At 40.5% G+C, this 15,260-nt stretch overlaps 1 protein-coding gene across 3 annotated transcripts in view; it reads right to left on the bottom strand.

The window, feature by feature from the left end:
• The window catches only part of efemp1 (EGF containing fibulin extracellular matrix protein 1), a 34,656-nt gene extending 21,489 nt beyond the window's left edge, over positions 1–13,167 (bottom strand). Inside the window, exons 1-4 of one of the 3 annotated variants that reach the window (XM_030156409.1) lie at positions 12,952–13,167; positions 12,263–12,365; positions 12,058–12,103; positions 11,603–11,932 (exon numbers count right to left, since the gene is read on the bottom strand). In XM_030156409.1, the coding sequence (XP_030012269.1) occupies positions 11,603–11,932; positions 12,058–12,103; positions 12,263–12,343 (457 nt within the window). In that variant the 5' untranslated portion in view covers positions 12,344–12,365; positions 12,952–13,167. Of the gene's footprint in view, positions 1–11,602; positions 11,933–12,057; positions 12,104–12,262; positions 12,366–12,460; positions 12,571–12,941 lie in introns of those variants that run through there. The other 2 variants (XM_030156408.1, XM_030156410.1) reach the window with 2 other exon arrangements.
• Between the last annotated feature and the right edge of the window lie 2,093 nt (positions 13,168–15,260).

Raw genomic sequence — 15,260 nt, 5'->3', positions numbered from 1 at the left:
GGCGTCTGCACTCCAGATAGGATCCAAGCAAGGTTAGAGTGAAGAGGTCATCATGACCTCTTCACGGAGCAGAGAAGGAGTAGTATGGGGTGGTACGATGTACATAAGGAATGACATCATAGTTTGAGGGGTTGGATTTGGTTCTATATAATCTTTAGTTTTCTCTTGTTTAATCAGACTTCACTTACAGAGTTTCTCTGTGATTGAATTCTCAATAAATGCATTTATTTATGTTAACTCTAACTTTCTCTCCTCCTCTTTGTGTGTGGGTTATCAGTTGAACATTTCCATAACAAATTGGCGTTGTCGGCAGGATATTTGTTATGGAGTACCCGAGTGGGGTAATTCAGATTTATCAAGTCATGCTCGTCTGGCAAATAGTGACAGTCCTGATAGTTGCTGTAAAGAATACAGTATGTCACAGTTAAAGATATAATATGGATCATCTCCACATCAAAATATCTAAAACTAATGACCAGGTATATGTTTTATGTCACTGACCTGTGTACATGGATTATTTCAAGAGTATCCAAACAATGTTATTCAGTGTCAATGGTGTCATATGCAATTTACATAGAAACACAGAGACTTACTACAATGTGCAACCACTTATTAGAGCTATCAAACTAATGTGCACGTCAATGAAATGCTAACAGCTAGTTTACCATTACATAAATCAATTCATCTAATGTAAAGTTAAAATTTTAAAGCATGTCAGATAAAGTTACTAGGCCTGAGTCACATCTGGCAGATTTTCATCTGCATATGATGGAGAAATCAAAGTTTCCCATGATTCCATGCAAAACATCAAACTACATGTTTTGTCCAATGTAGAAATTACACAGGGTGTATGACAGGCATAAACGGACATTGTGATCGCTTTCAGAAAGTGAAGCCAAAAGCTCTTGATCTCCCCCTGGCGGTTGGCTGTGGCATGGGTCACAAATCCCGCCCACTCCATGAAAAAAACATGGCACACTTTTAATTTTTTTTTTTCCCCAAAGATGATTTCGATCTTGTTTGTTAGGTTCCATGAGACCAATTTGGATTCAAAGCATCTTCTTTCTGATACGTTTCTTTTTAATGACTTATTTGATGTCATAAAAACGGGTGATTGACAGTTGTATGACTAATCACGGTCCTCAAAAATCAGACATGTGGCCAGGATCTCACACTGGGTCTTTACTGTACTAAGTAATTTGGCAACTCCTGCGAGTGCAGGATTTTGGTTTTATTATTTCACAACAGGAGGAAACATCGCAATGTCCATGTTTATATACAATCTGTGGTTAAAAGTAACACTGCAGGTGATCTACATGTTCAGTGCAATATTAAGGGAAAACCTGGTCTTAACAAAGATTTATGACAACAACTGGCAGGAAAACCAGATGCCAAATATCTAAAAACACATCTGTCTTGACTTGTTATTTGCTTGTTGGAGAAAAAATGTGCTAATTGGATGTGCAGTCATGTATAAAACAACAAAATACTTGATCTTCTACCTACACTAAACAGGAGACATTAAGTAAGCTGCATCAAATCCTTGTGATTCACAAGGTATTTGGTGATTCATCAAGACTGGAAAAACCCTGCCCTCTGGTATGAGATTCAGACAGCACCGGTCCGACATTCCTGATCGGATGGGTGAAACACTTCTCTGATGCCATGACAGAGCAGATACAGCACAGTGTTGCAATAACTCATTCTACAGAACATCAATGGCCAAGTTGTCACAATGAAATATTGTCATTGTATGTTTTTGCAAACATGGTGGTTTAAGACTTTTGGAGTGAAGTTTGCAATCCAACTCTGGTGCATTTTGTAGTTCTAGGATATAAAAGGTCACAAAAAGATTGTGGTGTGGCTTAAATTTTAATAAATACACTGAGTATATTTTTTTCATTTGCAAACACTTTTCTGACTTAAACCAACCATCAGTGTTATTTCCTTAACCTTTGTGCTTTCAGTGCTATAACTAACCATGAAAAGTTTATAATAATATTTCTGGGAGACACTGGTTAGGCCTATTCTACTTATGGTTAAAGGTTCATTTGTTTTCTTAAGTGTTTATGTGATGTTTGTGTTGCAGCTCTATTTAACCAACTCCATTTCTAAGCTACTGGCTTGGTTGTCTGCATCCATGGCCATTTAGAAGGTCTCCATTTATTTGTCCTGACAAACTGGATGCATATTTACTTCAGTGTGAAAACAAAACCATACCCAACTCTTCAATAAATAAAGTAAAAACAGCGCCAACATTGATTAGCTTTCACAAAGCTAGAGCTAAACAATGCACCATGCTAATACATACCACACCATGATGAATGTAAAATATATGGGTGTACATAATGAAATTAACATGTAAGACTGTAACAAAAATATACACATAGAAAATAAGAAATGACAGGATGTTGATGTTAACAGTATTACTGTTTTTAATGGTCTTATAGACATTTTGTTAGTTCTGAAATGTTGACATTATACATGTCCATGATTTGGAGAACTGTAACTTTTGCAACTTTTTTACTCTGGTGAATGTGTTATGCTTCTCCAAAATATTAAGTCATCCAAAGAGATGGATATGTTTGGGTCAATGACAGCACAACGAGGGTCTGGTCCATGAATGTCCTCCACCCCCAGTTGGGTTTTTCAGGTGTTAAACTGATGATTTGAACTGAGGATCATTTCCCATTTACAGTATGTACACTGGGCTAATGTTGTTGGTACCTGTGACTATCATTCATTCAGATCTTTCCTGTACGTCATTCATCATGACTGTGGCCTGAGTCCAGAGACATTTAGGCTGCTGTTTGGACAAGTACTTTTTGGCTACCTGGAAGACCCCATGGATCACTTAGCAAAGTGTAAGAATTGCTCCCAGGTACAAAGACAGATGTGGTTTAGAATCACAGTCAAATGAAATTGAAGTTGCGAAATTAAAAGCTGCTACAGGGAAAGGGAAAGCTCATAGTTCCCGTCCAAACTGTGAATGTGAACATTGCAGTGATGCTTCTGTGTACGGAAAAGTCAGAGTCATCCTCACCCCCTTCTTGAAAAGCTCACAGAGCCCTAAACAAAAGCACATGTGCTGTAAGCAATCCAGTACTTCATTCACGGGAATATCATGTGGTAACTGCTACTTTGTCACAAAACCTTTAAGAAGCTGCCAATATAAAGTTCCCCAAAAGTTTGGTGTGTGTGTGTGTATGTGGGTGGAGTGGGAGGGCATCCCACACCAGCAGCCTCTTAGGTCTAATAAAGCCTCCACAGCTTACCACATCCAGTACAATCCATATAGTTTACACGGGAAAACAGATTTTACAGCAACAAGCCATCAAATGTGATGATGTGTTGCGTGAGGGGAGAAGTGAGTGCTCCCTCTGAGGTCAGATTTGTTTTAATCAACATTTATTTAACACAGCTTACAAATTAACATCACAGGGAAAGACAAGACTGTTGAGTGGAAGATGTGAAAGGAAAGAATGAGCAGAAAGGGTGGACCCTTTTTCATTTTTTTTCAACCAAAAAAAGGCCTTTTTAAGATTTGAAGTTAGATTTACGGCTGTGTGTGCATATGTGATGTCAGAGTTAAAAACTCCCAGCTTTTTAGGGAGATTAATTCTAAATGCCTTGTGGGAGTTGGGGGAGTTGACGGCGATGGCGGCAGCTCAAAGAATGTGAGTGTGTGAGGGTGGACGAGAGGGTGGGTGTGTATCAGAGGTAATGTTTGAGGTGCTTTAACAGTAAATGGGCCTTTTACAGACCTCAGAGTGTTTTACAGAATAGGGTGATGAAGTGTGAAGAGGACTTGTGTGTGCACACGTTTATGTAAGTGTGCAAAAAAAAAGCAGGCATATGTGTCTAAAACAGAGTCTGGCCTGATGTGTTTTTGCTCCACATTTATACTGACATGATAGAACTTGTTGTAATTATCACTTGAGAGCATTTAGTCTTGTTTTCACTGAACCACTGCAATGGAAAGCAGGAGCTGTTCCAGAGAACAGCTGGAGCCGTCCTGTTGTTGGACAGCAGCTCTGTTTCCCTCTGATTATTGGATAATTCAATCTTTGGGAAAGCAGGGGCAAGATGTGCGACGTTAATAGCCCATAAAATTTCACAACGTCAAATTTATCAGCATGTCATACAGCAGCCCCTGAGCGTTTTTGCTTAACCTCAAACACCTTTAAAAGTCACCCCTTCTGGCAAACGGTGCATGTTGTTTCATTTGTGCACGATTCTCTCTGAAATGCAGTGTGAAATGCAACGATCACCGCCTCAAACACAACCTCAGGACAAATGGGAGTGGTAGTGTTACTCTTTCAAAGCAAGTCCAAACACAAAACTGATAAGAAATCAAAGAATCCAACACAGTCGAACCTTATATTCTGTGGATTTCCATCCGTATTAGGACATGAAATATTTCCATGCTCTGGCTATTTGCGCCACTCCCAAGATTCTCCTCTCATCGCTCTCATTGTTCAGGAGGAACAGTGTTTTAGTTATGCTGACACTTACTAACTGATTTGTGAGTTTGTTCCACACTCTTCTAAAGGTCGGGCAGAGTCTTGGCGTTCTTGAAAATCCGTCCGGTGTGCCAGCTACATTCTCACTTTGCTCTGAACAATAATAATCCTTCCTGTAAAATAACTAAAAATCTATCACTCCATGTGTCTGTCTTGTCAGTAACCTGGCTATTGTTGGCCTGGAACGCAAACTGGAAGGGAGGAAAGAACGAAAATTCCAAACGCAGAAACTGTGAATTTGGTTAGAATGATGCAGTGATAATAAAAATCAACAAGAAGGAAGAAAACAGTGTGAGAAACAGAGACTTGTACTCGAGTATCACCCAGCTGAGCTGCAAGAGTGATTTATAGCAACCCCTGTGTCCCTTTCCATCATGAGGTAAACGGAAAGATCAACACATGTAAGCACATCAGAGGAGGAAGCAGCTGGCCGTTGGACAGGCACCGACCTCAGGGAGAATAATAACAACAATATTAAGCACTTACACGCAGGAGGCTCACAGATTCTGCCCCCCCCCTTCCCCCTCCGCCGCCACCTCCTCGCTCCTCTCTGCCATCAAGATGTGACGGTAGGGAGGAGCCAGCAGCAAACCACAAGCAATAACAGCGCACTGTACAGCAACATGACACAAGCCAAAGAGCGGCGGGCTGCCTGCAGGACGCTGGGCTTATTTTCACTCCAGTCTGCTCTGGCAGGTTAGGAAGCTGATGAAATACTGTCACAGTGGTATGTCCATTAAAACAGAGCAGAGCTGGAACCTATTATCTGAAATCTATTTTAAGATTACACATTTAACGTGTTATAGTCACATGGATGTTATTACTGGAGTTATTTTAGTTTTTGCAATCATTAATCTCTATTTATTTATTCACCGAAAAAACATACCACACACGCGCTACAGGATGTGCTCTGTGTACAGTTACCACGTACAATGCCGATGCGTCCAGTAGGTTTCAACGCAATACATTTAAGTACCAAAGTCACAAAGTTTAACCTCCTCAGACCCAGCAATATGTTTTTGACCTCTGTAGGGGACAAGAGTTTCACAGCTTTACATTAAAAAAAAGATGTCCAGTGCCATTAAAAATCTTTTGAAAAAACTGTTGCATCATGCTGTTTCCAATCAAGACAATTATTTAATGTAAAAAAAGCCAAAACTTTTACTGTCTTGGGTCTCAGGAGGTTAAGGTAATGGCAACCAATCCACTAATGACTACTTCAATCTGCACAACAACAGCCACAAAAATGGACCTCACCATCCCATAAAAAGGATGCTCACCATAGAAATATTACAGATGTATACATACACCCTGTAATCAAAGAAAAATAGAGAAAAGCACCGTCCAGCTGGTGGCTTCATGTTCTTCCACCCATTCACTGTTTCGGGCAGTAACATGCCAAGGAATGTAGCAACGCACAAACAAAGGCAGAAAGGTGGACTGTTAGCTGGTACATCATAGATGTAAGACCAGCTTTGTTGAGTTTTTTTTTCGAGAAAGGAAACACTGACAATAAGTATGCATTTGGGTACAAGAAATTAATCCCATGTTCACCAGGTTAATGTATTTGGCTGGATTTTAACAGGTGCAAAGAGGAGATTAGTTCAACCACAGCAGATTAAATGCAGACCACTGGACCGAGGAGGACAGAGTAATAAATATTAATTATGGGGATGCAGTCTTCTTTAATAAAATAACAAACAATTGGTAAATTTCCCATCCATCCATCTTTTTTTATGAACTGCTTAGTCCTTGAGATGGTCTTGGAGATGTTCCATGATTAAAACATTTGGCTATCACTGCATACCTGATGTGTACAACTAGGCCTACATGTTGTATTCTGCACAAATACAGTGATCATTGGCTCAGATTTGGGAAATGTTCCACTGTTTCTCATGTTTTTGTCATGTTCAGATGATAAAGAATAGTTTAAAACTTCATTATATAAATTTTGTGCAAGATGAGTCTGGTTTTGCTGGAAGGTGGTTATTTAGTCACAACTCAAACTCATTTTCTAAGTTAACGGTAGTGATGTTCACTGTTACCACTGTAGAGGAGCAGAAGAGACGCACTGAAGTAGTTTAAAATGTGAGGACTTTCACCGACAAAAAATGACCTTGGTACCTTTACCTAGAAATCAGTGTACCTCATCACGCTGTTAGCTAAGACAAAGATTCTGCTAACATCAACAAACTGATATAAAAAAGCCCAATCACATCATCACACACCTTTAAAACCACTATTAACCATCTGGTTTCCTTAACCAGAGCAAAAATCACCTTTCAAACCTAAAATGACTTTAAGGAGTGATATTTTGCTTTTTTAAAAAAAATAGAATTATGCATTTTAAAACATTTCCCTGTGGTCTACATAAACTGTAAATGCTCTGCTTGGGTCTGAATTCTTCATTAATTCAACTCCACAGGTCCATCTTCCATCCTATTTCTGAGTAATGACACCAGAAAGGTCATTTTGAGCGCTGGCCCTTTAAATGCACATGAGCCACTTCATGCTCCACCCCCTCCAGGTTGTTGACTCTGTCCCATTCAACCAACAACTGAACAAATTTGGTAAATGGCTCTAAGTTTGGACATATTTTCAGTATGGACTATAACCGCTGCTGCGGTCAAACAATTGCAACGTACTCTGAGAAATGTACATCGGAAGTCTTGACCTTATATGCACAAATGTCCTGATGTAACTAATTCTAGACGTAATAAATTAAGAAGGAATTAAAACAGGTTGTAGAAATCCACTTGATTTTTGCTAAAAATGAATATAAAGACAACTTTACAGCACCTGGAGGGCTCAAATTCAAACTTTTTGAACTATTAGGGTCCAAATACACAAATAAATGTACCAAAGACTAATAAAAGTGGGTTTAGCAAAATATGACCCCTTTAAGATTTGTGGTGAAAACTATCATTGTGAATGGATATAAGCATCTTTATCTTGGTGCTGTGTTAGACCACAGTATCTGGCCCTGACACTGACGTGGTGGTGAAGCAGTTGAAATCATCAGTCTGAGCACAGGTGGAAGACAGGAGCTTAGCTGGTAATAGGAGGGTTCGGGAGGCACAAAGGTGCGCCTCAGGTGTCTGCTTCTTTGAGTTATACACTCAACAAAGTGGGTCAGTTTTCATCAAACAAACACTCTGATCCTACTTCCTTGCTGCAGCATGTTTTCATTTAACAGCTTGTATATTCTTTCACATTCACTTCAGCATTAAATCCAACAGCACGTCCATGTTTGTGTTTCTTGAATCGATGTTTGACAGAAACAAACACTAACAGGATAACGTCTCCAGGAATTTCCTGAGGAGATGTTTTCTATGTATCCTCACATCTGAATGGCTGTATGTGAATCTGCACATACTGACAGCTGGGGCTTATTTCTCCAAATAAAAATGTCCAGATTGAGACAAGTGCAGCTCAAAAGTATTAACTTTAAAGGTCAAAACCATGAAACCCCACCATCCTCCGCTCCCGCCCTCCCAGCAGCGTCCTGTTGTGCTCCCAGCTTGTTCTGCTCTTCGCATTCCTGTTCTTCACAGATCGATCCGATGCTTATCTGTCAAGGTGGTGAGTAATTCCTACCATCACAAAAGATGGGAGCAAACGGAAAAAACAACCACCACTGACATTCCAGAGATATTCCTCCCAAGTGCATTGCATCTTTGTGGAAAAATGTTATTGCATGCACACACTGCCTTGTTCGGAAAAGTACACAAGTTCTCTGTCACACAGGGCTTAACAGTCTTAATAAGACATATTTAGGAAAGATTTCCACCCAGTGTACACAGAGGGCATCCAGACAGAGTTGAAATTAGTCAGTCATGTAGGTGGTAATGTGGCCTGCATGACCTTAGCAAACCAGACAGGTAAACATGAGTGGCGTGTCTTTTCATGTTCCATACTGTAGTGCATGAGTATCTAATTTAAAGATGAAAATAAACAGGCAGCAGCTGAAGTACTGAAGACTTGTGAAGAATCCATACAACATAAAACACATGTAGTCTCCGAGATGCCTTAAGTGCCTAAAAGTACACTTAGTTTACTCTCCAACTCTGTTCCACTGTAAATGGTGATCATAAAATAACCACTTTTCATCGGATTCAACAACTGATTTGACTGCTTTTGATGGACGACCCTAATTTCCTGGTGGAAGTGATCTCACTTTTGCTGAAAAAAGGGGGAATATGCATACACAAGACTACAACACGCCACTTGTGGGCATCTCCTGGTGGTAAACAGAAGTGTGTGTATGTTTGAGAGGTGGTGGAGGTCATGGAAATGCAAAGCATCATTAAGCTGTCACACATTACAGTACAGTAAAAGTTCATAGTTTCTCTTGTGTGGCCATGCTGGAGTAGGGCGCCGACTTCCCCTATGTGTCACTAAAACAACACACACTTAGGCTTCAAGTTCACGGACAGGGCCAAAGGGATTTTATTGCCCATTTGCAAATCTAAATGGGAACAAATCTAAAGGCAACATTTAAGAGGGAAAATATCAGGGTAAAGTCTATTATATAATTTGTGGTTTGTTTGGCTTTTAATCAGAATAAAGAACAGTGTAGTTTAGATTAGTTGTTTTTTTTTCTCTAGAATTTGGGTTGTACTTTGGAAAATTGGCTTCATTTAGTGCAGAGTACGTAGCTGATCTTTCTAATATTTGCCACACACCAAAACAACTCAGCAGCAGTGGAAGCCGTGACGTTGTTACAACCTGGCTCGGTCAACGCTTATGTGCTTCTGTGGTTATTTAGTCAGTGTCAGCCTTTCATCTTCCCCTTTGCCCTACCTGACTCTGCATTCGAGGTTTCCTCCACAAAGTGGTGAGTTAGCAGGGAAGGAGCCTGATGCAAGCGCTATTTGATACGCTGAGGTTTTCCCCTATTGACAGTTAATGGGAATTCCTTCGCTAGCAAGATACGTAGCTGTGCAAAACAGCCACTGTGGAAAAAAAGAGGATGCTATTCTCTATCCAAGAACAATTGGCTCATTGTAATGAGTTAAAGGTAATGATAAAGAAACCAGAGACTGATGTAAACAGAGATTATATCAGTCTACCAGCAAAAATATACACCCCCATCATGGCACGAGATGCTTTCCAGTTAAAACGACAGTCATTTCAAAGCCTATCTTTGTTTAGCCCAAGCACCGAAATGACATGCCAGTGAATGAATAAGTTCTACACCCATGCCAACACGCTCATGTGGTTACTTTAGCTGATATGCTGCCATGTTTTACACTCTAATAAAACCTAATTGGGTTCCAGTTCAGAGAAACACATAAAGCACCTCACACAAATCTTTGCCCCAGGTGTAAAATCAAATTCACTACTTTCACTGCAGCCCTGCGACCGCAAGTCTCACCACACAGTCACTCATGCTGTTGAGTTCTTAATCACTCACTGCATCGTATGGTAATGCCTATGTCATTACATTACATTTTGGTCCACGATTATTACAGTTAACAAAAACTACAGCACGCAGTGAAGAAATAAAAAACAAAAGACCCCACAAAAAATAAGAAGAACTGCAATGAGAAAGGCAACAAAAATAAAATAAAACAAAACAGACCTGGGTTTTATTTTTACCCCAAATATAATTGTTTCAATTGATGAGTTTCATGTCCATATAAGAGCCTGTTTTGTGTTTGTTCTTAGCTAATTTCACTGTCATCTTGCTTCTGAGTTCTGCTACGCTAGCTCCTCATTACCCATCGTCCACACACCAGTACGAACCAGACACAACACAAACTTCATTTAAGCAGACAAACGTGTGGATCTCACATATTGATGAAAACTAACATTAAAACTAAACCTACGTAGCACTTTTAACAAACAATGGTTTTGTAAATTAGAGCTGATGTCACATTATGTTACAGCATCTACAGACCAATGCTATCTTTAAACCCTTTAGAAAATGAACACTGAAATTCTATAAATAAATAAATAAATAAATAAATAAATAAATAGTGGGTTCCTTAAAATAAAAATAAATCTACTTAACTTAAAAAACTAAACCAAACTGAAAGAGATTAGAAATGAAAACCAATGGACATTTAAATACTATAATAATTCTCCTCTGTTCACACAGCGTCTCACATTAAAATGATGTAGATTATTCATGTTCATCCTTGAACATCTGGCTCAAAGGACACATGGGCACCAGTGTGTGAGTCAAACAGAATGAATCTCTGAACCACGTTTGAGAAGATCAAAGTGTGTGTCGAACACAGGAACACACCCACACAGGCTTACGCAGTTACAAAAAGCACACGCCAGGCCAGACCAGGGTAATATCTACCGTAGGTGCAAACACAGATCATGGCACATTATTAGAAAACTCTCTGATTTGTCCCTGTAGCAGGAGGTCTCTTCACCCTCAGCTAGAACATTTTTCATGTTTTGGGAGAATTTTGAACTCCGTCCAAAAACATCACGCTGCAAGCAACCAAAGAGTTTAGAAAACATGACATCACAGTCAGGAAAACCGAGAAGCTCGCAATACATCTGGCAGCTTTGCATGGTTTAGCTGCAGACGACTGTCAGGGAGATGGATGAACACTTCACCTTTGGAGCTCTGCTTATTGGGGCTCTAAAGTCATTAACGAGTGATTATTAAATACCTACACCCTGACACGTTCTCTGAGGCCAAAGAGCTGCATCTGTCCAAGTGCAATAAAATGCATACTGTTCAGAAGGAAAAACCAAATATATCTGATGAATATATACATTAACTCTTCATCCAGTGTACACATTTGTCAAATGATGAATCCTGTTACTTAAAGCCAGATATTTAATACAATTAAAGATGAAAAAATATCAAGTGGCAGCCATCTGTTTTGCACTCCTAAACCATATTTTGTGGTTGCACCTCTACCCCTGCTGACACAGTCCCATTTCTCTCCTGAGGAGCTTGTCAACACCACTTACTGAGATAAGAGGAACAGTCTCACACAAGTTGGCATGAAGTGGTAACAAATGAAATTCATGTTTTCAAGGTACTTTGATGATCATTTGGAAAGGGGGTGCACATTTTGAACAAACCAAGCCTCAGCTTCTAATCTTACCTCTGCACAGGTTCTGCTCATCTGCAGTGAATCCAGGGGCACAGCGTATGGTCCGGATGGGCTGTGAGCCGCCACCACCACCACCACCACCCCCTGCTGCACCACCTCCTCCTCCACCTCTACTGCCTGGGAAAACCCGTGGAGGGGGCTGAGGCTGGCTTGGTGGCGCTGGAGGAACAGGGGGCACTGGCTCTGGCAGTGGCACCTGCTCCCCTTCTTTACTGATGTAGATGACTGCGCTCTTTGGTAGGCAGAGGTAGCCGCCAAAGTGGTTTATGCACTGCATCCCTCCTTTGCAGGCATCATCTAACAAGGCACATTCATCTATGTCTAATACATAGAGAAACAGTGTGAAAAGAGATATAAGTAACAAAAACATATAAGTCAGTTGATTCAATAGATGCTTCACACCAGTGTAAAAACAGCTATATTCACAATTATTAGACATTTCTCACCTCTGCACTGCTCTCTAACACGGTCATACTCATATCCTTCTGTGCACTGTGAGACAGAGATGAAGGTGGATGTAACTGTCATCTCATGCAAACCATTAAAAATGAGCCAAAACGTCTGCAGACTATTTTAAAGGCGTCAATACATACATGTTAATAAAAGCTGAAGCTCCAACTGCATTCATAGACCAGACTTAAAGATACTCACTGTGTAGGACACAGGTTCTTCAGCCTCCTGAGAGAGGACGTGTGTGAAAAGCGCACAAAGACACACGCAGATCCCCAGCATGTCGACCAAACCTCAGGATGCACTACCAAGACAAAACGCAGAAGAACCAAATGAATCGACAGCGCAAGAAGATCATTTTTGCTTGACAGGCCAACAAGTTTTAATACCAGTTATTACATCATTGATGGCATTGCTTAACGAGTCCCAACATCTCCCGCTGCTGGCGTGATGTTTATGTTGGCAGCGCTCCAGCTAAATCTGCGACTTCAACTGAGTGAAGTGTTTTTCTGCTGTTTTTCTCCAAAAGGATTAGTGCGTAACACGCGTAAAGGTCGTGCGTAAACATGTCCTTGCGCCAGACCAGTCAGTCTCGGGGGGTCACGTTGATGTTAAAATACAACAAGGAGCTTAATCCAATATGTTTTGTCTTGTTTTCTGTTTATTTGTTTCTGGTGCCACATTGTGCAGAGATCTGCCGCTTCTGGAAAAAAAAAAATCCCCTGCGTCGGAAACAAGTGGATTTCAATCAGATTGTTTTACATGTTTTAAGAGAAACAGTGTCCACATCATAATTTCTATCTGTGGTTTTCTTTGGTGATCTGATAAGAGCTGAATGCGGTTGTTTTGTCATCCTGTGCAGCCTTAGAGACGAACCTACCTGGAATTACCTGCGGATGTCCAACTGTCCCCGCTGTGCAGAACGCAGCCGTGGAAAGTTTGCTTGAAAATCCGACTGTGCGCCTAACAGCAGCAGTAAGAGCAGCTGGCCTTTGTGTTGCACACGGTGAGCTGGATGTTAGATGGTTGTCGGAGTGCAAGCAGCACTTCTGATGAACATGCGGTTCGTGAAGTATGACATGCTGGGGGCGGTGTACCGGGGCAGGTTGAGCTCAGGGTTTTTCTCCCACCGGGGTGCAGGATCAGTGAGCTCCAGTGGCTCCCTCTATAGACTGACGACCAGCGATAAAAATGCAAAAAAGGATGGCATCTATCATATCTTTTAAAACCTTCTATGTGCTTTACATTATTACTACATACTCTGATAGGACATTCCTGTCACAGAGATGATTTCCACCCTTAGAAGTGAAATGTTACCACTTTGTGCGCATATGCAATAAACCCAAGAATTTACTGATGCAATAACTCATTATGGATTATCCAGTTAAACTTTAATAAAACGTGTCCTCTATGGAACATTTAATGACTACAATGCTCTTTAAGACTCCTGTGGTGAGTCTGGAGTGTGATTTGTTACTATTTTGTTTTTTTTTTTAAGGTGCCATTTAACATGTTTTATATATTGTATATTTGGCATATTCTATTTTTACATTTTATAGACCTGTACTATCACTTGTTTGACCTCTGAAAGATGAGGGTTTATGGGTTTTCTTCCCGTCATGTAGTGAAGAACCTCAGTGAACAGTGTATACGTGTGTATGTGAGCAGCAGGTGGTAAAATCCCATCATCTGTTGAGGACCTCTGTCAGCAACCACTACATTAGTCTCTAATACATTTCACAGTGTTTACAAGATGCCTGTGCTTTAGGAACATCTGTTGGAATTGGCATGGCTTTCTAGATTTCCCATGGGTGAAAATAGAGCAAGTGATTGTGTGTACGCATGTGTGTGCCAACAGCCTGCTGATAGGAGGGGAAAAGAGGATGAACTTGGCACTGTCTCCTTTAAAGGCTGACCCTGTGACCTTTCCTTAGAGGGCGTGGGTGACAGGAGTGCATATACAACATGTTGGGTAGTTTGATATCCTGAAGGTGACGTTTTCTGGACCAAAAAGATGCAACTCTCATCGAAGATACAAATCCAGTGTTTAATGTCAAAGGGCTTAGCGAGTTTAACACATTTACAGTTAAATGCTCAGCTGTCATTGTCTGCTCCCTTGATAACCGAATAAAGAGAATGGCTTTGCAAATGAATGCGAAAATAACAATTACCCCCTAAAAAAAAATAATTGTTTCTCTTTTCTAAGTTTATTTTACTTGGCAAGAGATTCAACAGATGCAGCAAAAAGCAGACACACTGAGATAAAGAATTTGATTAATCAAAGCCGTTTTGACGTAGTTTATAGAGATTAATAGGAGAGTTTATCCAAGACTGATGAAAGAGGATGAGAGAACATTCCCCTTAGTCCTATTCCTCACTGGAACCAAATGAGACAGTTGTGCTTGCTAATCACAGAGGCGAGGCTGAGGTGGGAGGCTCCCCCCAGGGTGCATCTCTACGTGTGAGAAAGTCTCCACAGAAATGTTACTGAAGTCAAAGCAGATGATCCTTCTCACACCACTGTCACAAAGGCACACAGAATTAAAAAAAACAAACAAAAAAAAAAAAAACTAATGACAACAGAGAAAAGCAAGAAAATCATGTCAACATGACGTGGAGTGACCCAGGTGTCCTATCTGGTGAATGATGAACATGAAGGAACTCAATGTACCAAATAACACACATACATTTAAATGTCAGAGTGATAGATTGGACCATAGCTTAACATAAGTACTGCTTTGAGTTTCACAACATCTCTGTGATCATTATAACCTAATCCCTGAACCCACAGCGATGACTAACATACAGACACACACATACACACACTCACTTCAAGTAAAAATCCACCAAGTGTGTAGAGTATATCACAGGGAATCTGTTTATTATCACAGCCCTTGAGAGCAGATATACAGTTTCAGAACTTCTTTACTGAAAGCTAAGCACTTTTTCCAAAGCATAAAAAGGAGTAAGTACTTTGACGCTTCTTTCGATGCTGAAGGCAATGCATCAGGTACTGTTGGCTATTCAGCATCAGCCAATCAGTTCCTGATGCAGTATCATCCACATCAGAAAGCTCATCCTTCACCCCGACGGCACTGCAGGGGCAATGAACGCCGCAACACATTTTAGTCCAACTCTAAAATCTCCAAATAGTGAGATGAGTGATAACCCAGAGTCATGACAAACAGCGATTACTATT

Source organism: Sphaeramia orbicularis, chromosome 15 (assembly GCF_902148855.1).
Source record: "Sphaeramia orbicularis chromosome 15, fSphaOr1.1, whole genome shotgun sequence".
Classification (NCBI taxonomy): domain Eukaryota; kingdom Metazoa; phylum Chordata; class Actinopteri; order Kurtiformes; family Apogonidae; genus Sphaeramia; species Sphaeramia orbicularis.
Note: the sequence above shows the minus strand (reverse complement) of the source record. Positions and strands in the feature narration are given on the sequence as shown.